This window comes from Myzus persicae, unplaced genomic scaffold, assembly GCF_001856785.1.
Source record: "Myzus persicae strain clone G006 unplaced genomic scaffold, MPER_G0061.0, whole genome shotgun sequence".
In the NCBI taxonomy this organism is placed as follows: Eukaryota; Metazoa; Arthropoda; class Insecta; order Hemiptera; family Aphididae; genus Myzus; species Myzus persicae.
In genome coordinates this window covers 177726-200470 of record NW_019103698.1, presented here as the reverse complement: position 1 = coordinate 200470, position 22745 = coordinate 177726, and the positions used below count along the sequence as shown (strand labels likewise).

Here is a 22745-nt window from a genome sequence, read left to right as displayed (position 1 = left end):
ATGGATGATGTTTTGACTAAATGTTATTGTTTAAAAGTAAATATTCATTTATTGTGTTATTTAAGTATGATAATAATTTTCTACTAATTTGAAATCGAAACAATATGGGACAGTGCAGAAATTAAATAATTACAATTATATGCTATGACATATTGCAGGTGTCACAAAACGTTTAATCAAAACAGATATAAGTACAAATATAAAGTATTAAATACTAAACAAAAAAAAAATAGTTAATAGCTTGCTCTACGTTATTTTAACAATGTATTTTTTTAGACTAGAAACACACTATACAATTATATTATTATTGTTTAAAGATATAAAAATGTGTAAAATTTCAATATTTTTTTTTTATTAATACTATAAGCCTTGGTAAAAAGTTTATCACATACAATTGTGGTGTTAGTATAATTATAGTAATCAATTTTATACTATTATAAGTACATTATTTTATTATTATTAATTATTTTTTTTTTTTTTACAAATATGAAAAACAATATTGCTTACAATTATGAGCCAATGTGAGTTTTGATAAAGTACTGGGTACAAAACAATAATAAAAGATAATTTCAATGAACACAAATTAATTGTGGATACATAAAAAAAAAACTATCGATTGTTTATTACACTCTTGGTTTTTTTTTTTCGGTTAAATATTTAAAACTAACATGGACAATAGAAACTAGGTAAGATTCTCATGTTTAAGTATATAAAAACACATTAATGGACAAGAATAATTAAAAATCTTTCACAGAGATCAGTTTAACTGTACAATTATTAATCAATGTGGTTTAAATAAAATAATAAACCACACAAAATAAATGTCACTTTATTGCACATTGTTTATCATTGCTATTTTTCAATTGCCATCAAGCCAGTTTTAATTACCTATCACTTAAATTTGACTACAATGAACGATTTATAAAAATAATAATTTTCAATTTATCAATGGGTTAAGTATATTTCCATCAGACAATTTAAATTAATATAAATGATACAGAATTTAATTTAATTTTAGAATATATTTTAAATTACTTCTGTTAGGGAAATAAGAAAATATTATATCATTATTGTATTCATGCAAAAAATAGAAGGCTTTATTATATTTAAGTGAATTATTTAACATTTTGTAGCAGTACATATATGTTCACTACATATAGTGTATACATTGACATATTTTTAAATTATTATCCTGTGAAGCATTATTACATCACTGAAGTAGTTTATGATGTAATATGTTAAATGAAGAGAGTTAGTGAAGAGATGTACTACACATATTTAATTGAAAAAATATTCTTTCATTTTAAGCTATTTTATACAAAACACCATGTTAATGAAAAAAGGAAAATATTTGTATATTTTTTGAATATAAAAAGAAATTATGACTGGAGAGTAAAATTATTTCTTTAAATTATAATTTTTAAAGAAATCTCTTATAAGAATAATATATAAGAAAAAAAATGTTTAACATATTAACAACAGTTTCTGTGATGTTGTATAAATGTATTAAAGTAAGAACTGTGTTCACCAATTGATTTTCAATAACAATTTAGTGCAAATTTGATAGTCAAGAGGTAATTTATTTTATGAAAATATGGTAATTTATGTTTTAGAAAATATTTTTTAGTAACGTCAGTAATATCGGCATTTACAATTTTCAATAACAATATAAAACTAGTTATCTGTAATGTGAAATAAGATAACCAAAAGTAAAAACGGAACATGTTTCTGCAAAATAAGTATAGATATGTATTAATTTTGTTACTATACAAATTAGAATCACAGTTTTCCTACCTTATTATACAGGAACTGTTTGATTATAATCATAATTCTGGTATAGTTGATCACAGTGATTTTGAGATTCTATAATTACTTTAGTCTGGGGATGATAATCTGATCTATCATCATTATGTCTCATCTCGATTTCCAAATCATCTAATGTTGTACCAGAATCGTTTGGTGTCAACGTAATTAGAGAATTTGCTGCTGTATGTGGCAAAGGTTGACGTAATACTTCAGGGACATAGTCGTAACCATGTGAATGATCACGTCTTCTTGCCGGACTTGGTTGAACTGTACGTGGATTTCTAACCTTCAAAGGTTAAAAAGTAAATATTTATTTTATACTATAAAGTTTAATATTTAATAATGACATTACAATCTAAATTCATGAAATTGACTTACTTGATAAAGTATTGGACTCCATGCGGTACAATTTCGGAAGAAACATTGAGATAATGTGAATGTTAATGTTATTATAAGTCCAACCAAAGCAAATAAAGTAATATCATGAAGTCCATGGCGCAACATTGACAGTGAAGTAAAACTTACTTGTAAAAGTACTATTGAAACCATAACACAATTTATAGCTGTACTATGTATGCGTTTACTAATTTTTGATTTGCCATATGCAAAATATATATTATAACGATCAACAAAATGTTTAGTAACCATATACAAAAGACCTAAAATCAATAATAAACCATTATTAATTATATAAAAATTATCATTAACATTATTTAAGATAATGCTTACCAAAGGGTGTTATAAGAGGACAGGAAAGACTATACACTGTCACAATTGAAAATATAATTAGCATCCAAGCATATTGTACTCCAAATGGAAATTCCCAAAGAATTAGTCTTCTAGCACTAGCAGATTCTGCTTTTGATCTACAAATTAATAAGTTTCAAAATCAAATATTGGGACCATTAATGATTTGAATTCACTATAGTTGTCAAGAACATAAAGAAGTTATTTTCATGAATGAATAAAATAATAAGATTAGTATCTTTAAAATTCAAGATTCAAGATTAACACTAAATACATTTTATTCACGCACAACAATTTTTAGATGCACAACTTGCTGCTAAGTCCTGTTTAATATTTAATTTCCAAGAGACAAATATATTTATTTAAATCATTATTTATAAAATTAAGCCTCATATCATTCCGTGATCATTGTATAACGATTCTGGTCACTAGCCAATCTTGTCCTTACATACAAAGCTAGTATCTTAGAAAATAAATACTTAATTTAAAAAAAATTCTAGCAAGCAAGTTTTTTTTTTTTTTGAATTATAATCTATATAATTAATACTAAAACATTCTATAGAATTAAAATATTACCAAAATAGTTTATTTTAGATACAGCCTTAGACCATTATCGTAAACTCAGACCTTTTACTTAGTAATCACTGGCTAATTAATTCACCAAAAATTGGAAAACAGTTTAATAGCTTGTTAATATTACTTAAACTCTACTAATACTCTTACTAAATATTTTACATACCTTGACAATGATAATCGGAGAGCATACATAAAAAGTTCTGGAAATCGTATGAGTTCTAAACTTGTTCCAATAAGAGCAGACGTAACTACATAGTTTACAAAGAATGCTCCTTTATCAGGCAAAAACACACATTGCCAACGATAAGTCTCAATACCAGCTTGAAATGCGAACATTAGGAATGCCTGGGCACTAAAATTACATAAACCATTACAATTGTATTATAACTAATGCAGAGATTCCAATGCATTTTGCATTGTTTTCCGAAGCTGGCTATACGATGCTCGTTTTACAATATACGTGTTTTACATTGATTAAATACATAAATAAACCACACCATATTATTTATTAGCAACAATTAATCCAGAGCGAGATATCCTTTTTAATTTTTTCTAAATGCAATAATGTTTCTCAATTAGGAAGCGATTAATTATTAAATTTGAGTTCAAAATGATTGGAGTCTACGTATTAGATATTTGCAAGGCTTGGAACTTGCATTTGCATATGTCTTAAGAATCTGTAAATTCAAAATCTGATTTGATACAAATTTGTTTTATAATGCATACAATCAAAATACAAACATTTATGTTGCTTATTTTAATAAATTTATATTATTTTGCATATTTAGAGATTTCAACCTGCACATGATAATCCAGCAAAAACAACTTCTATTTCTGTAGTTGAAAGTTGAAACACATAATAGATGTCCTTAGATTTTATATACTTCATGTTGGAAAATGTACATTCACATAATAATTATTATGTAAGTAGTTCCAAACATGAATAACATTTTTAGTGTAAAATTGTACAGAAATGGATATTTGCCAATAAGTAATATTTTCCAAAACGACACATCAATCTATTTTGTAGATTAAAAATGGATCGGTTTGCAAACTGCATATTTCTAATTGAGAGCATTTTGCTTTTTAATTTAAACTGCCATAGGATTAAATAAATGTATTTAGGATGCACAAGTTCAACTTCTTAAAAAAGTTTTTTCAATTCTATTAGTGGGTAATTGCTATGTTCAAAATTAAGCTAATCATATACTATAAACCGAATATTAATTGTAAATATTTGGCATACTTTATGCAACATTTTTTCAATAATAACAGTTGTATTATTTTTAAACTAATAATAAACTAATATGATTTAAAATTTGTTTTAGGTATTTCTTATGTATAATTTTTTTTAAATTTAAGACTGGGTATAATGCTTTAAGATCTATAAAAGAAAATTTTACACAAACAATTTGTTCCTCATTCAAAAATAATAACTTTGAATAACTATGCTTCTTCCAAGTTTATTCCCGTATAAATATATTTAATAAAAAAAATAATTGCATATTACACTGCATACTAGCTATACATAGCTTTTTTTAGCGCATCAAGGTTCTGAGCCTTGGATATTAGTAAGTTGTAAAAACTAACTACAGTGAACCTTAATAAAATATAAGTACCTATTAATTATGTCTCACATTTAAGTTGCTAATGTTAACTACAAAAGGAAAAACTTCTATGAACTTCTATGAAGAATAATTTACAAAATTTAAAATATTTCTCATGGCTATAAATAGCTCAAAAATAATCAAAATCGTTAAAAAAAATTTTAAAAAATAAATTGGAAAATGGTAATTTTAACATTTGGTGAAAATTTGAAGTGTGAGGTTGTTTGTTTTTGAATTACAACAAATTGTAGATTGATGAAAAATTGTCAATTGAACGATGAAAATCCAATATAATTAGCAGTATATATAGAAAGGTATATTGATAATATATCTAATTTGCTCAACGACAAGAAAAACTGCAAACAGCTAAAAATATAATGCTAAGCATTTTTTTAAAACAAAAAACATTTTTAATTCTTTATTTTCTATCAATTGATACTCAAACACCAGGAAAAATGAAAATCCATCATAGAAAATTATGTAGAAAACTATGGACTAATGATGAAAAAGACGTCTCTCTCAGACTTTATTATTTATCACCATCAGCTTACAAATATTTAGATCAGATCATATCAATTTACTTGGGCTATATAGGATTACACATTGAGATGAAACTATTAAATTTAAACCTGGCAATAGTTCTAGGTTATAGAAACAACAGTTTCTGGAATATTCAAAAGTTCTAGACATTGTAGAAGGTTACCAAGACTAGAGCACTTTTGAGAGGAGTAATGCAATGGTAAATCAAGTAATGGTGTTCATGATAAGAGGAATTTATTTGTCATGAAAATTACCAATTTCTTATTTTCTTTCATCTATCTCTATTAAAGTAACAACTTTATCAGAGATTATCATGTAACAGATTAATCAGTTAATAAGTTGTAAATTACATGTCGCAGAAATGATATGCAATCGAGGCACTAACAATAGAGCATCATTAACAAAACTAAGTTATAATAAAGAAAATCTATGGATTGAAATAAATGGTAATAAAATATATGCTGTGTATGATGTTCCACATTTTATTAAGAGCATAAGAAATAACTTATTAACGAGTGACATAATATTTAGGAATAATAAATATTTATATTTAATAAATTTTCTTTTCAAGATATCACAAAAACCTAAGTGGTTGATAAACTCAGTCCAACGTATTAAAAAATTAATAGTTTCTTTTCAAGATATCACAAAAACCTAAGTGGTTGATAAACTCAGTCCAACGTCTTAAAAAATGCGAGACTGCCACATAAACCCTGGACCATTTAAAAAAAATTCTTGTTAATTAGCTTTGCAAGTTCTTATAAAACCAACGTATGTCGCAATGCGTATCTACATCATTACTTAAGAGTCTAAGTCATTAACAGCTCCTCATACAACTGGATTTGTAAAATAAGTTAACATTCTGTTTGATTGTTTAATAGTTCAAATCCTTACAATTGTTCCATTTCTGAAGAGAAACCATTAGAAGAGGTAAAGTCTTGGTGTCAGCAGTTAGAAAAATGCAAAGGTTGCGGTATCCGTATACTTTTAGCGGTGTAGAATGGACTACTTGCTATCTGCTTGTTTAGGTCAGAAAACACATTCTCAGTATTTTGACAAAAGGGTTGGTATAACAACAATAAAACAACAAGGAGATTTAGAACTACATTCAAGATTATGACAAAAATGCAACTAATGAAATTATCAACAGCATCAAATTGTGAAGCAAAAACCGATCATAATGTCAGATTTCTTGATTCTAATAAACATTTTCAAGAAAGTAATGATGTTGACAACAATATTCAGTTCCCAGATGTTTGTCTTTATTTTCTTCTTTCAGCGATGAAAAACAATCATAATACAATACTGGTTGTAACACTTTTGTGTTCTGATAAATATTTTAATGGGTATTATAGATAAAAATTAAGAAAATTTTAATTTAATTTAATAATATTAATATTAACTGTCAAAATTGGGTATAACTGCTTTCACAGTTGACTTTAGTGATAAGAACTATTAATTTTATTTAGAAAAATATATAGCTGACTTCCTGTCGAACAGGTTGCCTATAGTACCAGTATATCTGTTAAGGGCAATGTGGAATACTGGGCAATGTATACATTGCCGGTCAATGTGGTCCTGCCACTTTTAGCTATAAATTTCCATAATTATCAATACATTGGGCTATTTACGTATATTTCTGTTTTTAATTGATGTATTTGATTTTTTTTTGAATAAGAATGAGAAGTTTTTATTTTGCAATTTTTAAAGCAATTTAATATTTTTGGGACATTTTTCAAGTTATTGATTCCAAAATTTTATTTTAAGTATTTTACATGCCATTATTATGTTTTTTTTTATACAATTAACAAATCATAACTATGTACAGATAAATAAATATATTTTGATCTATAAAAAAAATTAAAATGTATGGAAATAATTGTTTTTCCGAATTAAAGAAATCTATAACGATAAATTCTGTCTGTTCAACTATTTTACAAGTCTTAAAAATTTATATTAATTTTTATTAAAAATAATTTTAAGGCATACAAGCATTTTGGGTTTTTTTCAGGGTTCTAAAATTCCAGTTCTAATTATAATTATTATTAATAATGTATACCATTTTGCTATAATTACTAACCTTGTTAATCCCAAAGATGGAAGTATCAAACACATAAAAAGAAGAAAAACAAATGTTTTGCGCATAATGGAATGGTTTCTTTTAGATCTTGTCCAATGACTAAGCCACTGATCAGACCTTATAACTAATACCGGTAATAACGCAGCTGCAGTCCACAACAATAATGTAGGCATAAATTCTGATAAGATAGGACTCTATTAAAAAATAAAAATTATTTATTTTTTTTGGAACACTATATGTTTTTGTTTCATACACTGAGAAAAAATAAATATCAACTTACAGCTTTTTCGATTTCTCTAAGCTTAAGAGTGTCCATAACATTCAAAACAATCACGGGAGTAGTCAAAAAAAATAAAATTATCACTAAAAATGAATTTGTTAATACAATTTTACAGTATCGATTGTGAGATGGTTCAGTCAAATTTTCCCTAGAACAAACAACAATAACTAATTATTTTAAAACCAAAATTTACTGTGAATCGACATTATAAATGTATAGGTAAGTAGTTAATAATTTTTTAAACGATAAACCATTTATAAAATTATATTAATCAATTATTTTCTAAAATAACACACAAAAAAAAAATGCAGTTGTGGCATTTCAAATTTTTTTTGTTAATATTAATTGATAAATCCTCAAAAAATGTTGTTAAAGCTTTATTATTTATGGCTACATTATTTTATATCTTAACTAATAATGTGCATATTAATAATTTAAATTACCAAAATATATCATCAGGCGGAGGAGCAAAAGTTACTCTCCAACGATAAGGCTGAAGTAGTCCAGCCACAGAACTGGTAGGTGGATTATGACGACCACATTTGGATAATTTGTAAACGTGGTCTTGGTGAATGAGTCTAGCTGAATGAATTGTTGTCATAGTTACAAAAGCTATACCTAGAGGTCTTTTTAAAGCGGATTCTTTTTCTGCGTCTAACTAAAATAATAAATAAAAAAAAAGTAAGCATAATAAATAAGATTATGTTCTTTGTTAAGAATATATAGCATAATAATGTATAGATGACTACATATATCAAAAGATGAGTAACATTAATTAAGTAAAGACAAGTAACTGTTTTCTTAAAATTTAAAAATCTATGTCATTATTTAAATTGGGCATCAAGTTATCTCAAGAAACTGTTTTGTATAAAATAAAAATTTTAAATTATCATATTCAATATCCATGAAAATAACCTCATCTCATTCCGTGATCATTGTAAAATGATTCTGGTCACAGGCTAGCCAATCTTGTCCTTGCGCACAATGCCAACATCTTATACAAAAACCCTTAATTGCATAAAATTTTAGCAAGCAAGTTTTATTTTTTATTCAAACTATCATCTATAGATTAATACTAAATCATTCTATAGAACTAAACAAATCATCTAAATAAATTATATTAGATACAGCCTTAGACCATCATCAACAACTCAGACCTTTTACTTAGTAATCACTGGATAGTTTACATGATATCAAATATACATTATATTAATCATTAAATTTGAGATTTATAAGAATTTATATTTTGTATTTATTATTATATAGGTATAAACTGAAATGTATTGCCAATTTATAGAGCAGTGATGAAACCATATTCCTTAAATAAATTCAAAATAGTTATTCTGCTATTAAATTTAATTAATTAGTTTTCATTATTAGACATCTAGGAATACAAATCTGTTTTGTAAAATCATGAAGCCTTGTAATTTAATATTAACTCATGTTAAATGTATTTACAATAGAAGCTTAAATTTCTAACAGCTACTTAATCTTATAAGAATACAAATAATACATAACAGATTTAATACAAGGAATTTTATGAAAATATAAGTATTTTTGGATTAATGTTTTAAATCATTTAGTCTCATATTTATTCATCACTGTGTTTGTGTTTTCGGTTAGAATATTTGTTGTGTATATAGTGTATTTAAAATACCTTGGGATTAAAAAATAAATTGTTCAAAACATTTTATGTAAAAATAAATATAAAAAGTTATTATCGATATGCCACGATCGATCATAGTTGTTGAGCAATTATATAGTTGTTTTCACCAACTATTTAAATTATAAAAACACATTTTTTATGTATGGTTACTCTATAAAGACTCAATTAAACTTCTTACTACTTACTTCTGCTTTTAACCGAGCTTCTTCTTGAGAGTAGTAATCAATAGCATCTAAATTATTAGAACTACAAAAACCACAACAAATACAAATATAACCACAAACATGGGGCTGCACTGTAAGACGTTCCCCTACAGTTTTTAAATGATTTTCACAATATTGTTTTGCTTGAACTGCAGCATTTCTATGTGTATAAAACATATAATAGTTAATTAAATAATAAATGAAACTTTATAAAATATAAAATATTTATATGGAACGTGAAAAGTTATAGTATAGCAAACTAGTAAGTTTAAAATAATAAGGGTCATGAATACTAATTACTTTACTATTTATACAATACTATACCTGTCTCTATCTAATTCATTAGCTTTGTTGACATCATAAGCAAGCTGAATATTTTCTACTTCACATTCCGGATATGCCTCTCTAAAAATTAATTTTACAAAACCAGATACATAATATTTAACAATTTGCATTATTATTGAAAAAAATCAATAATAATAAGAATACTGACTTAAAATGTCGATCCATATCATTTATGTCAGAATTTCGTCTAGGAATATTTGTTATCATCAACGTACGTGACCAACATTCACCATTTTCTTCTAATTTAAGATTTACAGAAAACCTTCTCATTATGCAAATAGTTAATGGAAAGTATAACATGGCTATAGTCACATGTACCCACAGCCAAGGTGAACTAGAAATTAAAAGTTTTTAAATTATGTACATATACTAATAAAACATATAAAACTTAACACAAAACTAGATGAAGTCACCAAAAATTTAAGTATAGACTTAAAAACTAATGTTGGCTAAGCATGTTCTTTAGGGTTTAATACTGTAATTTAAAGGATGTGTACACACACGTGAGCATGCATTTGTATCTTGTCCCATCGTTTAGGTGTATACACACGTAGTGCATGTGTACTAATGTGCTCAAATCAATCATACAGACCAAACCCACATCTCGAGTCATTCACAATGTTCAACAAACACATATAAATGCTCATGAACAACATGTAAACGGGCGAACACAAATCCTCGCGCATGCTCACATCTATACGTAGCTTAAGTAATCCAACTAGATATTGTGAGTACTAATAGTATAACTTACTCAGGATGAAGATTGCTAACAGTAGTATGTCCAAATGATCTTTCATCACCTTCTAAGTCACCAGCAAAATTGATTGGTAGTACCACGCCTAAAGAAACTGCAGTAATTATAGCCATTAACACCATTATGTGCCTTTGGAATGATAAATATTGAACAGCATCGTAACCACATTTACGTAAAATTTTTTCATCTCTAAACATTATAGAACACAAAAGAATATAGCAAGTATTCACATCATAAAAAAATATGTACCACCTAGTTAAAAGATGTTGTATTACCTTAGCTGTATAATTGTTAAGAACCAGGAAAATAAACCTCTATCAACAGGCATTGAATTGTCTAATGTAGTTGTAGAATTACCATCTTCAATGTTATTCTCCGAATTTTCATCAGTTGTACCATAAAATATACGAGACCACCTAAACAAAGAATATGTAAAATAATATGATTATTTAAAAAATGTTTTTTTGATAAAAACCTTACTTTTCATAATCTTTATTGACTAATGCTAAACGTCCATAATCCCATGCTCTTTTCCTCATGAATGCAAAAAATAAAACTAAAAGCTGAAACATACATCAAAGATTAGTTCATATTACAGGTAGTATTTTCAGAAATATTCATACTTACAACACATCCTAAGGCATTGAGTAAAAGAGTTTCAGGTATTCCTTCGTAAGCTGTAATAAGAAGTCTGTTTCTCGTTCGATTATAATAATTACATTTATCTTTAGCTGGACCATTAAATTCATGAAATATATTATTATCCATCTTCAGTTAGTATTCCTATTGCAATACATCAAAAACAGTTAAAAATTAGCAATTCAGTGTTTCTGAAAACTAAAAATATACATTTAAGTGACAAAATAAGATATGTACTTATATAAAAACAAAATAATTGATTGGGTCAAAAAAGAATTGAGCAATAGACTGGTAATATGAATATTACAGATTAAATCAGGAATTAGATATAATTCACTAATTATGTAAATACAACTTAAGATAAAAATAAGCATTATTCAATTCTTAAAAAATTTAATAAGTTAATAATTGTAGGTAATTAGGTATTTTAATTATATTCAACAATTTGATAAATTATCTAATTAGAAATTTGTCATTTAAATACTTATGTATGATAATTATTATTACAATTTAATATTTAGTTAATTTACCACAATATAGTTGTTAATAATTATAAGATACAGTTAAGATAAAATAATAAATATTTTTATGATCATAATAAGAATAATAATAAAAGTAACATACCATTTATGAGTCACAATTTATGATAACAAATAATCGTAAATAACTATTCTTAAGATAAATCATGAAATGTTATCTATACATTAATATTAATATTTGCTTTTAATATAAATAGTTGCAAAATTGACATTTTATAAGTAGTATTGTTAAGCATAAAAAATAATTAGTCGCCTATTAATTTGTTTTATTGGATGGATATAAAACACTCATACTTAAGACTCTAATTGTTAGCAAAATGTAAAAAATCAATTTTTATAAAATGTACATACCATTAGGTTGCATATTGTATGATTGTACTAATTATAGTATTCACTACAATAATAGGTATATTACATGCCTAACTAGCATAGGGTTCCAAGATTAAATTTACACTTTTCACATATTTACAAACATTTTTTTTCCACATTAAGTTGTTTTAACATTTTAAATAAATCACTTTAAAACCTATTTTCAAAACTATATTCTTTTTAAATAAATATACATAAAGGTTACCTACATTTATTTGTTAAGAATAATGTCTGTACAAATTACCTAATTATCTCATAAAGTCGACTAAACCTATCAACCAAAAACACAAAAAGTACTAGAAATATATAATATCTACAATTAACATTTTGAGATACTGTAAAATATATGCACTAAAACAATATTGTAGGTTGCATAAGCACTATATGAAAAACTTAAGTAGGTAGGTAAAGTGTCAACTTTTAAAGGAAAAATATAATGAATGTATATTCTTATTTTAATCTTTCTATCACATAAACTGTTAAAATAATTAAATCCATAAGAAAAGGTTACTTGATATCAAGATTAACTATTAAAAGATGTAACACATACATCAAATGAGTAAAAATATTCAACACATTGTACCAAGTAGATTGGGAGCAGGCATATGATAGAGAGCAATGGAAGGAAGTAGTTTTGACGGCAAAAGTCTAAATGGCTCATAAAGACTATAAAAAAAAAATAAAACAATTACATTAAATAAAATGAATATTTAAATAATGTAAGAATATGTACCTATTTTTTTGGAGAAAAATAATTATTTTTAAAAAATTTAATTTATTTTAATATACAGAGTGATCCAACAAGTATGCTCACCCCCATTTTATTCTTTAATAATGAAGTTTTTTCAAAATTTGATTTTCAGAATCTTCAAATATAGGTACTCAACGACCATATTTTCATGTTCTTGAGATTTTTTGTGCCACTTAAGGAGTGTCCTATGGCGATACAAACCTTTGTTTTTCAAATGAGAACCTCACTTTTTTTCTTTAAATTATTTAGCGGATAATTTTTTTGTGAATTTTGATGTATCAAAATCGAAATTCGAAGGAGTAGTTTCCTATTTATTGGACAATTTGTACTAAGGATAATAGTCCATAATAGGGATATGCTTATACAGTTCTACACATTAAATAAGAAAAATAACTAAATAAATCAAAAAGGATTTTACTTGTTATTTACCTAAGTGTTTGACTAAATACATATAAAATTATATATTATTTTATGTTATGTGTATAGACTATAGATAACAATGTATACTGTATAAGTATATCCTTCTTCCCTATTATAAACTACATAATCCTTAGCACAAAATGCATAATAACTAGAAAACTACTAATTAGATTTTTGATTTCAATACATCAAAATTCTCAAACAAAATTCTCCGCTAAATAATTTACAGTAAAAAAGTGGGGTTCCCATTTGAAAAACAAGTTTGTATCGCTATAGGACACTCCTTAAGTGGTACAAAAAAATCTCAAGAATATGAAAATAGGGTATATTGAGTATATATAAAGATTCCAAAAAACAGATTTTGAAAAACTTCATTATTAAAGAAAAAAAGGGGGGTGAGCATACTTGTTGGATCACCCGGTATACCTATATTTTATGTGATTTAATTAATTAGGAACAAGCTATTCAGTTAAAATAAAATATATAGAAAATTATTTTAAGTAGTTCAAAACTATGTACCTAACTTTATAATATTACAAAAATAACCATGTTTAGAAAAATGAATATTTTCTCTAAAGTATAATTTATAACTTATTAAATGTTTATAGTACCAACCATACCTAGGTTTTCAAAATCAAATTGGTTAATGGAGATATGAAAGAAACTTTAAAATAAGTACTAAAAATAATACTAGTTGTGTTATACATTTGATATCCTTACCTACAAAATATAAATTTATCAGAAATATAATTCATGATTAAAAATGTACCAAATAAAAATTACCTGGCTACTGACTAACCACTTATTCTTTTGCTACAGAAGCCTTCTTACTTTAAACATATGCTTCTCTATATTTCTCAATCGTGGAAATACTCTACTCTATTAGTTCAAAACCCACATATCCTACCCGACTCAACTTATTCTTACTGCTCTACCAGTTGCATACCCTTACATCCAAGTCTCAACAATGGTAGATAAAATAATTACTAAACAATACAAAGCTCCCTTACTATTTTTTTTTTTTTGAGTACCTAAACTATTTTTGTTCACTTTTATTTTTTATTCAAATAATGCCAGAAATAATTTTTACAAAAATTTGGAGTGGATTTAAATTGTTGTCAACCTACATAATGAATTTTACATATTTTATGATCAAAAATATTCTTCTGTCTCTTCAATAATTTACACATTAGTCTACCACATACCTACCTTTTTTTTACTATAGTTTATATATTATATTATTATATAATATCATGCTTGTTCTTTGTTTAGTTTAGTAGTGCACGAATATGCCCATTTAACTATTGTATAATCAAATATCTGTGGACTAGTATTAACAATTCACATATGAGTCTGAACCTCAAATTAAGATATTAGCACTAATAATTTTAATTTTTTATTTCCTATTGAAACACATAGGTATTATAGCTATCAAAATGGGAACAATAATATTAAAAAATTACTTTTTTAAGTGACTGAATAAATGAAATGGAATATTGGTAAAATTGTTAAAAAATAAGGCGAGTATAAAATATTAATCCTTATTAATCCATATTCATTTACATGTAACTTAGTTAAGTATATTAAAGCTAAAATGCTACAACTAAGCTGCAATGTAGAATTCAAAATTTAGAAATGATGGAGGATGTGGGGGGAGGTAAAGCCCCCCATGAGTCTAGGTAAATAATTTTGTACTTGAAACACAGTTTTCAAATTGTCGGATTGAGCTCCTGCATACTGTCTTAGAAGAGAATAATCAGTTGGCCAACTGGTTTACGCCAGTGTTGCGCATCTCTCACCAACTTCCAGGTGTTAGCATTATTTCCACGGTTCTCGACACGCCAATCGCATCATTCAGAATGAGCAAAAAGTGTTTTTCTCATTTGAAACAGAGTATACCTTGGAGTAAACTTAATGATTCTCAATTTGACTTCAGCTTTATTCAACCCATTCATCTCTGATATTCCCTACTCAGATAATAGCATTTTGAATAAGTTTGTTGATGATACTGTCATTATCTCAATGATAAATTTATTCCAACTTCTCATACTCGGGTGACTCGAGTCAGGTCTCATTACCATTCAGAATAAGTTCCATTGCAAACTGTCAATGAATCAAGTCAAAGATGCTTACAATGAGAACCACCTCACTAGGCCTGATAGGTAATACTTACAACTAGGTAGGTACCTAAGTAGCACACTCACTGGGTACTTACTTCTTTGAACAGCTGTGTAGTGCCGGTGGGTCAGCTTCAGTTCAGTCCATCGTACTTGAAAACGTATTGTATTTTATCGGCGGCGGAACAGCAGTCATGGCGTGAAAGAAATTATTGATAAGATAGATGAAAAAAGTGTCTTCCGGTATACACTGCGGTTGTACGACGCGGAGTCGTATCTCCGACGAATTGACTAATTTAGTGATTTACAATATTAATAATTACAGTCGGTACTCGATACTCTAGTGGCGTCGGAAAACGAAAAAAAAAAATGAACGACGGAGGACGGAACAATGATTGATGATGTTATCTTTTATTTTATCTACGCATAATTACCGACAATCATAATTCCATCTCGACACGATAATAATAATAATAACAACACGCTCGGCCGATAGGAGTGGTAGGAGGTGTCGAGTCCGGAGTCCGGACGGCAAACATCTCAGTCGTCCAACGAATTTCGATTTTTTTATCTCGAAACCGTCGACAGAATCACAAATGCGGTTTTATCGATCTACCACCTACCAGCCACCTACAACGTACGCGCGGGTATACACCTACACGGCTTACCTAACACACCTACCACAGTGTCGTACTGCCGTCGTAGTGCCGTAAGCGGTAAGCCGTTATCGATTTCGAGCTCAGAAGCGATTAAAGCGGACCCGACGGCTGGCGGGTGGTGGGTACGACGTTTTCGCGTCACTGCCCGGTGCCCACACTCCGCCGCGACGGCGTGTCGCCCGGTGGGAGGCGCTCGCAGTGCGTACCACGATAGTCGGTAACCATAGACCTTGTTCCTGCGGTCCTGGTATGAGCAGCTGGTCTTAGAGTGGTAAGAGATGATAGCACGGCTGACTGACTAGCTTGCTGTTGTAGTAGTCGTACACGACTGTACGGGGCGATCGATTTTCGATTATTACGGTCGACGGGTCAGGTTTCACCTGTATGAAAATACGTAAAATAATATCGCGTTATTTTATCACAGTAGACGCGATCGCAGTCACTGATAAGTAAACGGTATTCCGAACGCTGAACAATCGATAACAGAGCACCGTCGTCGCGCACGCGCCGCCGACGGGTTTTCACTCGTCAGCGACTACGTAAAATGCTAAATGGCCGAGATTTTCTCAGTTTCCCAACCGCCGCCGGCACTCGCTCGCTCACACATGATAACACGTCCTACTCCCGACGCGCACGGGCGCTCCCACCAAAACGGCACACACGTGAATGCTTGACGGTGATATTGTTAACGTAGACCACTTGGAGACTGGAATTCAAGATGCGCAATATCATGTACACATGTTAGTATGTGTGTGCGTGTTAGAATATTGATGTGTTAATGACCGTATAGGGCTAACGTACGTTTCTGTGTGAGAGAGGAGCGATCGATTTTTATTGTGTTATTACGGTCACGTCCTGTGTAATAATACCAAAACAGTTTTATAATATTACGTTTTAATAGATACTAAACGGTTGAATATAATATTGGCAACACTATTATGTATTGCGTGCTTGATATTGTGTTACATTTATTATTTATTTCGTGTTAGCCGGTGCACTTAGGAGCAGTAAAAACGCTTCAATCTTCAACTACGAGTGTGATTTCTGGGGTAAAAATCTGATTTCGTTGGTACTCTGATGAGTAAAAAGTGAAAAAATTCACAGTAATTTTAATAATAATCGGGACCAACAATCCAAGGAAAAATTTAAGCAAAACCAGATTTTAACAAGTTCGATTTTTTTATTTTTTTGTTCTAATTAAGCAATGAATACTTTAGACTTAAATTTTTTTCCAAATATTTATATTTGCTTTTTCTACACATTTCAAAACATAGTGTCTTATTTATATACACTTGAAATGTTGGTATTATTTCAGTTTTTATATGATAAAATGTTTGGGAGTTAAAAAGCTTGAAAACAATTATACAAGATTCTTTATATGTTATTCTCATAGTAAATAAATATTACATAGTCACACTTTTTTTACAAACGCGTTAACTTCAAACATTTAAGGAATTCATCAAAATAAATTACAAAAATATGTTAATTACCTGATGTTCAAATGCATACAAATTTTGATCATAACAGATAGGCAGGTACCCAAAAATTCAAAATTTAAATAAGATATTTATACAAGCATTTTATCATAAGTGTATGGTAACATTTTCGAGCTATTTATTGCTAGGCTATAGCCTTGGTAATTTTTGGAATTTTTAAAAAAATGTTTAATTATTCTTAATAAAATATTTTCCCCTTAATATAAAAGCTTGAAAATTTAATGCAAGGTTCCTCACAAGATTTTTTATCGGACGTTCAATGGTATTAAAGATACATAAGCATGATTATTTTAAATATATACATTTAGAGTTCAAATTTTGACGAAAATCATAAAAATCCCGAAAATTGTCAAATTATTTTTCAGTTAGAAATTCATAAAAATGTTTTCTTTCATAGCCAATATTAGACATTGTAATAGAAGATGTTCAACAAGTTTTCCAACTTTAATCAAAAAAAAAAGTGATACCGGAAAATTACTCTTTTTATTGCTATGAAATATTTTTAATTTTTATTAATTTTTTATTGATTTTACAATGATGTGAGTTTTTTTTATGTCTGTCATCACCTTTGGGGATTGGGGCAGTTTAAATGTTTCGATTTCCTTCAACGCCATCTTTTGTGATAGGAAAGTGAATCTTATAAGTACCTACTTCGTTCAATTCACTTTGTCAAAAGTAAAAAATCCGCAATAGTTTTCAAAGTACCAGGAAAAACAAACAAAACATTAAAGAAAACTGGGAATTTTTACGGAAACCCGATTTTCGACAAAATTTTGTTTTTGGTTTTTGATGAAACTCTAAAAAAAAATTATTGTAGATCCATGAAATATTCACTGAATGTTTATATCCCCATTTTCTATTCACCATACAATTTTAAAAATATTTTTACTCACTTTGAACTATTTGTAGGCATAGGCAATTTTCAATTTTCATTAGTTTGTTTCAGCTAATGTCGATAAAAAATTTTTCACTTTTTCAGAAAATTTGAAAATATAGTACAAGATTCTTAATATATTGTTACAATAGAGATTGAAAAATATTAAAAATATATATAAAGGCACTATTTATTTTTATTAGCGTTTAAAGTTCAAAAGTTAATTTACAATATATTTATCAAGTTGAAAATTTAAATTGATTTATTTGTTAAACATGTATACAATTTTCAATTTTTGTATCGAAGGATTGAAAATTTAAAACAAGGTTTCACTTAAGCAGTTTTTTCCGTAATTAAAAAATCTAAAAAATATATAAATACAGTTATTTTTTACAGAAATTTCAAGTTCCAATTTTTACAAAATTACTTATTAACCCAAAGAATAACGATTTTTGTCATTTTGTTGTTATGCGGTTCCAAATAGAAGCTCTATTTTTCATAAGTGTATTCAATGTTTTTTCAGCATCACTGATAATTTAAGAATAATATTATGTATAATATTAATTCAACTTCCCGGTTACCGTATAAATAGTAAGTAGGTAATAACAATATAAAATATCGTGGACTGTCATACCGTCTCTGCACAGAATTGTTTTTCGTAGGTTAGATTAGACCGACATTTCATGTCGATAAAAACATTTTTGCTGGGTCAAAAAACTTGAATTGTAATACAAGGTTCCTCGTAAGTTGTCGTTAGTGGAAAGTAAAAAAAATTGATCTTAAATCCACAATAATTTTTTATGAGCGTTTGAATTTAAAATGTTGACAAAATTCGTAAAAATCACGAAACTTTGCAAAATTATTTTGAGTTAAAAATGTATAAAAAATGTTTTTTCATATTTAAGATTTCAAAATTTAATTCAAAATTGCTCATAAGTTTGTCTACTTTTCTCAAAAAAAATTTTTACGGGGAAAGATAAATACAATTTTTATGAGCTTTTGAAGTTGAAATTTGTACAACATAAGATAATATTCACTCTATTTCTCATGTAGTGATTTTTTTATTTTGTTGTAATTCAAAACCGAATAACTACTATAAATACTTGAAATGTACACGTAATACGTTCGTTGCACTAGCCTGGCCCATTCTGCAAATCAAATTTTTTTTCGCTCAAATATTTAGTAAGTTATTAACATGAATATACGTACTTGAAATTTACTCCATATGTTTATACTTTATTTTACCAATTCATATACTTGATAACATTTTCATAATACGTGCCTGCATCGCTGATCATTATATCAACATTTATTTACAGATTGTTGGTTACTATGATTATTTATGTAATTTATGACAATTAATTTGGTTCTTTGCTAAACAAAAATATTATAGCTCCATATGCTCATGTTTACCACCTAAACGTATTTGTGTTGTTGCTGTTGGTGTCCACAAGTGCGTAACATAACTAATGTATGGTTAGGTTATTTATTTCATTTAGCTTTGTTGGTTTTATTCAGGGCCGGCTTAATGTGGTAGCAAAATAGGCAGCCGCCTAGGGCGGCACTAGTGTGGGGGCGGCAAATTTCGAATGAACCAAAGTGATTTAATTATTATAATATAATGTAGTATGCTGAATTGTATGTTCATTGTTCAAAATATACAAAAATAAATGTGTAATAACTAATAATAATATACTATTGATACTTCGTTTACCGAGAACGTAACCAAATGTAGCTGTAGCACTTCACATTATTTTAACTATGCTTGTGTCGGTTGCATCTGGTGAACGGAGCTTTTCCAAATTAAAAATAATTAAAAACTATTTGAGGTCTTCTATGAATCAAGAAAGGTTAAGTGATCTTGCTACAATTCCTATTGAAAAGAAGTAATGGAAAACCTGGAGTTTAAAAATTTACCGACTGATTTTGCCCAAGAAAACGCTCGCAAAATTAATTTCATTTAATATATTTTTAATTGTGTAGTTACATATTTTTTAATGTTTAATTAAATACATATTGTTGATCTATGAAAATGATACTGAATGAGTGACGATGGTCAAAAATATTACTTGTTTTATTTCATACCCAACATTTATATTAATTTTATTATTATTATTTTATATTTTGTAAAGAAAACTGAGGTCAGCCAAAACAAGGGTTTATAGTTAAAAATAAATGTCCATATTTTATTCAACCCCCTCCGCTCAAAAAAATTAACTATTGCATATAGGGCAGCCTAAATTAGATTTGCCTAGAGCGGCAAAAGACCTACGGCCGGCCCTGGTTCTATTGATAAAGATTAGAACTAATAAACCTGCACTCACATTCTTAAAAATTTAAATGACGGTTAGCGGTATTAAAAATTTCCCACCAATACCTGCGCATTTGATTAGGTTTTTATTAATTTAATAATAAATATTTACCTAAACACTACAACTACTTACTAAATATGTAAATAATTATACAATAATGTATATTGACAAATTATTAATTAATACATTATTTATTATAGATCAAGGGCGAAGTGTACATGTAGGCACTTTACTGTAAGTACTGCTTACATTTGGAAAAAGAAAAAGATTTTTTGATTAAAATCCAGTAAAAAAATTAATAATTTAATAAAATTAGGTAGCATTATTTTTAGGATGCGTATAACATGTTGGTTGGCTGCTTACACAGTGTTATGGTAGGGCACACGTTCCATGCGGGCCACACGACTCAACACCATCGGACATAGTTACACTTAACGCCAGGTAACGCGAATCGAAACTGCTTAAGCAAGCCGATTAATGTGATATTGGCAAAGCGCTATAGGAGGGGGAACATAATATCGTAGACGACGTAGACCGTAGTAGTATTGTACATTTGTACCTAGAAGTTTATTTCGCTATATAGAGTCATACCATCGAATACAAGTGAGGTGTGCGTCTGTGTAGATCTACATTTTTTATAAAAAATGGGTTCTTCTGGTATAATAACAATTGTAATTGCATTATTAAAAAATTACAATCATTAAATATATAGTTGGCGATTTCACTAAAATATAATAATCGATTTGATATCTAAGAAAATAATGTTCAGTTATGAAAGTTCAGTTTGATACAATTTTAAAAATATTTTGATTCTTTTTGAGTTATTTAAAGAAATATAAAAAAATTTGAAACTTTATTTTCAATAAATGTTGATAAAAAATTTTTGTTAGATCAAAAAGCTTGACAATTTAATGCAAAGTTTCACGTGAGTTGTTACCATAGAATTTTAAAAATGCTTATAATATAATGGCACAACTATTTTTTTTTTAATATTTGAAGTTTAAATTTTTAAAATTAAAAAATTAATAAAATTTTAAAATTCTTAATCAAGAAAATGTTGTTAAAAATGTATTAATTAATGTTCAATTTTTATTGCGAAGGATTAAAAATTGAATTCAAAGTTTCTCATGAAAAGTTTATACTGTAAAAGAAAGATAAAAAAAGTATATATTATGTAGGTACCTAGTCAGTTTATTTTACAGCAATTTTTTCCAAGTTAAAATTTGAACAAAATAAGATATTTTAACGATGCATAACGAGTTTAGTTATTTTGTTTTAATGTAAAAATATAATGTGTATAAATAAAACGCTTTACGACGTTTACGTATATTATTATATTTTAAGCCTAATCACATTTTAAAGTCTAATGTTTTCAGCAAAAAATAATTCAATCTACTTTTTATTACTATAATATATAAGTAAAATAAATTAGTTTAATATCAGCATAAATACACCATAATATAATAATGTAATTTTAAATTTAGGTACTTGAAAAGTTTCAAGTAGATACTCACAAATATAATACATATTTCCGTGATTTGAAAAGTTACGTCAAAATTATACATATTACCTATGTATATTTAATATTTTTGAACTGCTATTATAACAAGTTATTAGGGAATATTGATGATAATATTATTGCTATCAATATTAATTATATTACAGATCTCTAGTTTTTGCAAAATAGAACAATCTTAATTATTCATCAGCCAACGCCTCGCATTTGAGCGGCCGCTCCTTAAAATCATTGTCAATACGCCACTGGGCCTTGTCTAATACAAGCCTAGCATCTTGCGCTTTGCTTCATTTCTTACCCTCCAACCAACTATGCGTGCATAATTTAATACAATTTACCTTGCCAAAAAAAGTTAATGATCTAACTTAAGTGTCCCAAATGTCTGAGTATATATATATATCTAATGTTGCACTGCCAAGTTCACAACGGTAAATACATACTATTTTAAT

General features: G+C 27.7%; 1 protein-coding gene and 1 long non-coding RNA gene across 3 annotated transcripts; both read right to left on the bottom strand.

The window, feature by feature from the left end:
- Positions 1-1725: 1725 nt before the first annotated feature.
- On the bottom strand, positions 1726-17871 carry LOC111035099 (calcium permeable stress-gated cation channel 1). 2 transcript variants are annotated; one of them, XM_022316609.1, is made up of 15 exons: positions 15538-17871; positions 11232-11387; positions 11085-11167; positions 10880-11020; positions 10602-10793; positions 9999-10184; positions 9830-9910; positions 9488-9665; positions 8080-8294; positions 7637-7784; positions 7357-7550; positions 3293-3481; positions 2536-2672; positions 2185-2465; positions 1726-2092 (listed from the first exon to the last, which is right to left on the bottom strand). In XM_022316609.1, the coding sequence occupies exons 2-15, from the start codon at positions 11370-11372 to the stop codon at positions 1799-1801; spliced, it is 2460 nt and encodes an 819-aa protein (XP_022172301.1). In that variant the 5' UTR covers positions 11373-11387; positions 15538-17871; the 3' UTR covers positions 1726-1798. The 2 variants fall into 2 exon arrangements, with proteins under 2 accessions (XP_022172301.1, XP_022172303.1); XM_022316611.1 differs by having other exon boundaries at positions 1795-2092; positions 15527-17871.
- A 1669-nt stretch (positions 17872-19540) lies between these two features.
- On the bottom strand, positions 19541-21396 carry LOC111035108. The gene is made up of 2 exons (XR_002604615.1): positions 19678-21396; positions 19541-19616 (listed from the first exon to the last, which is right to left on the bottom strand). It is a non-coding gene; the product is annotated as an uncharacterized LOC111035108 (long non-coding RNA).
- Positions 21397-22745: the final 1349 nt, after the last annotated feature.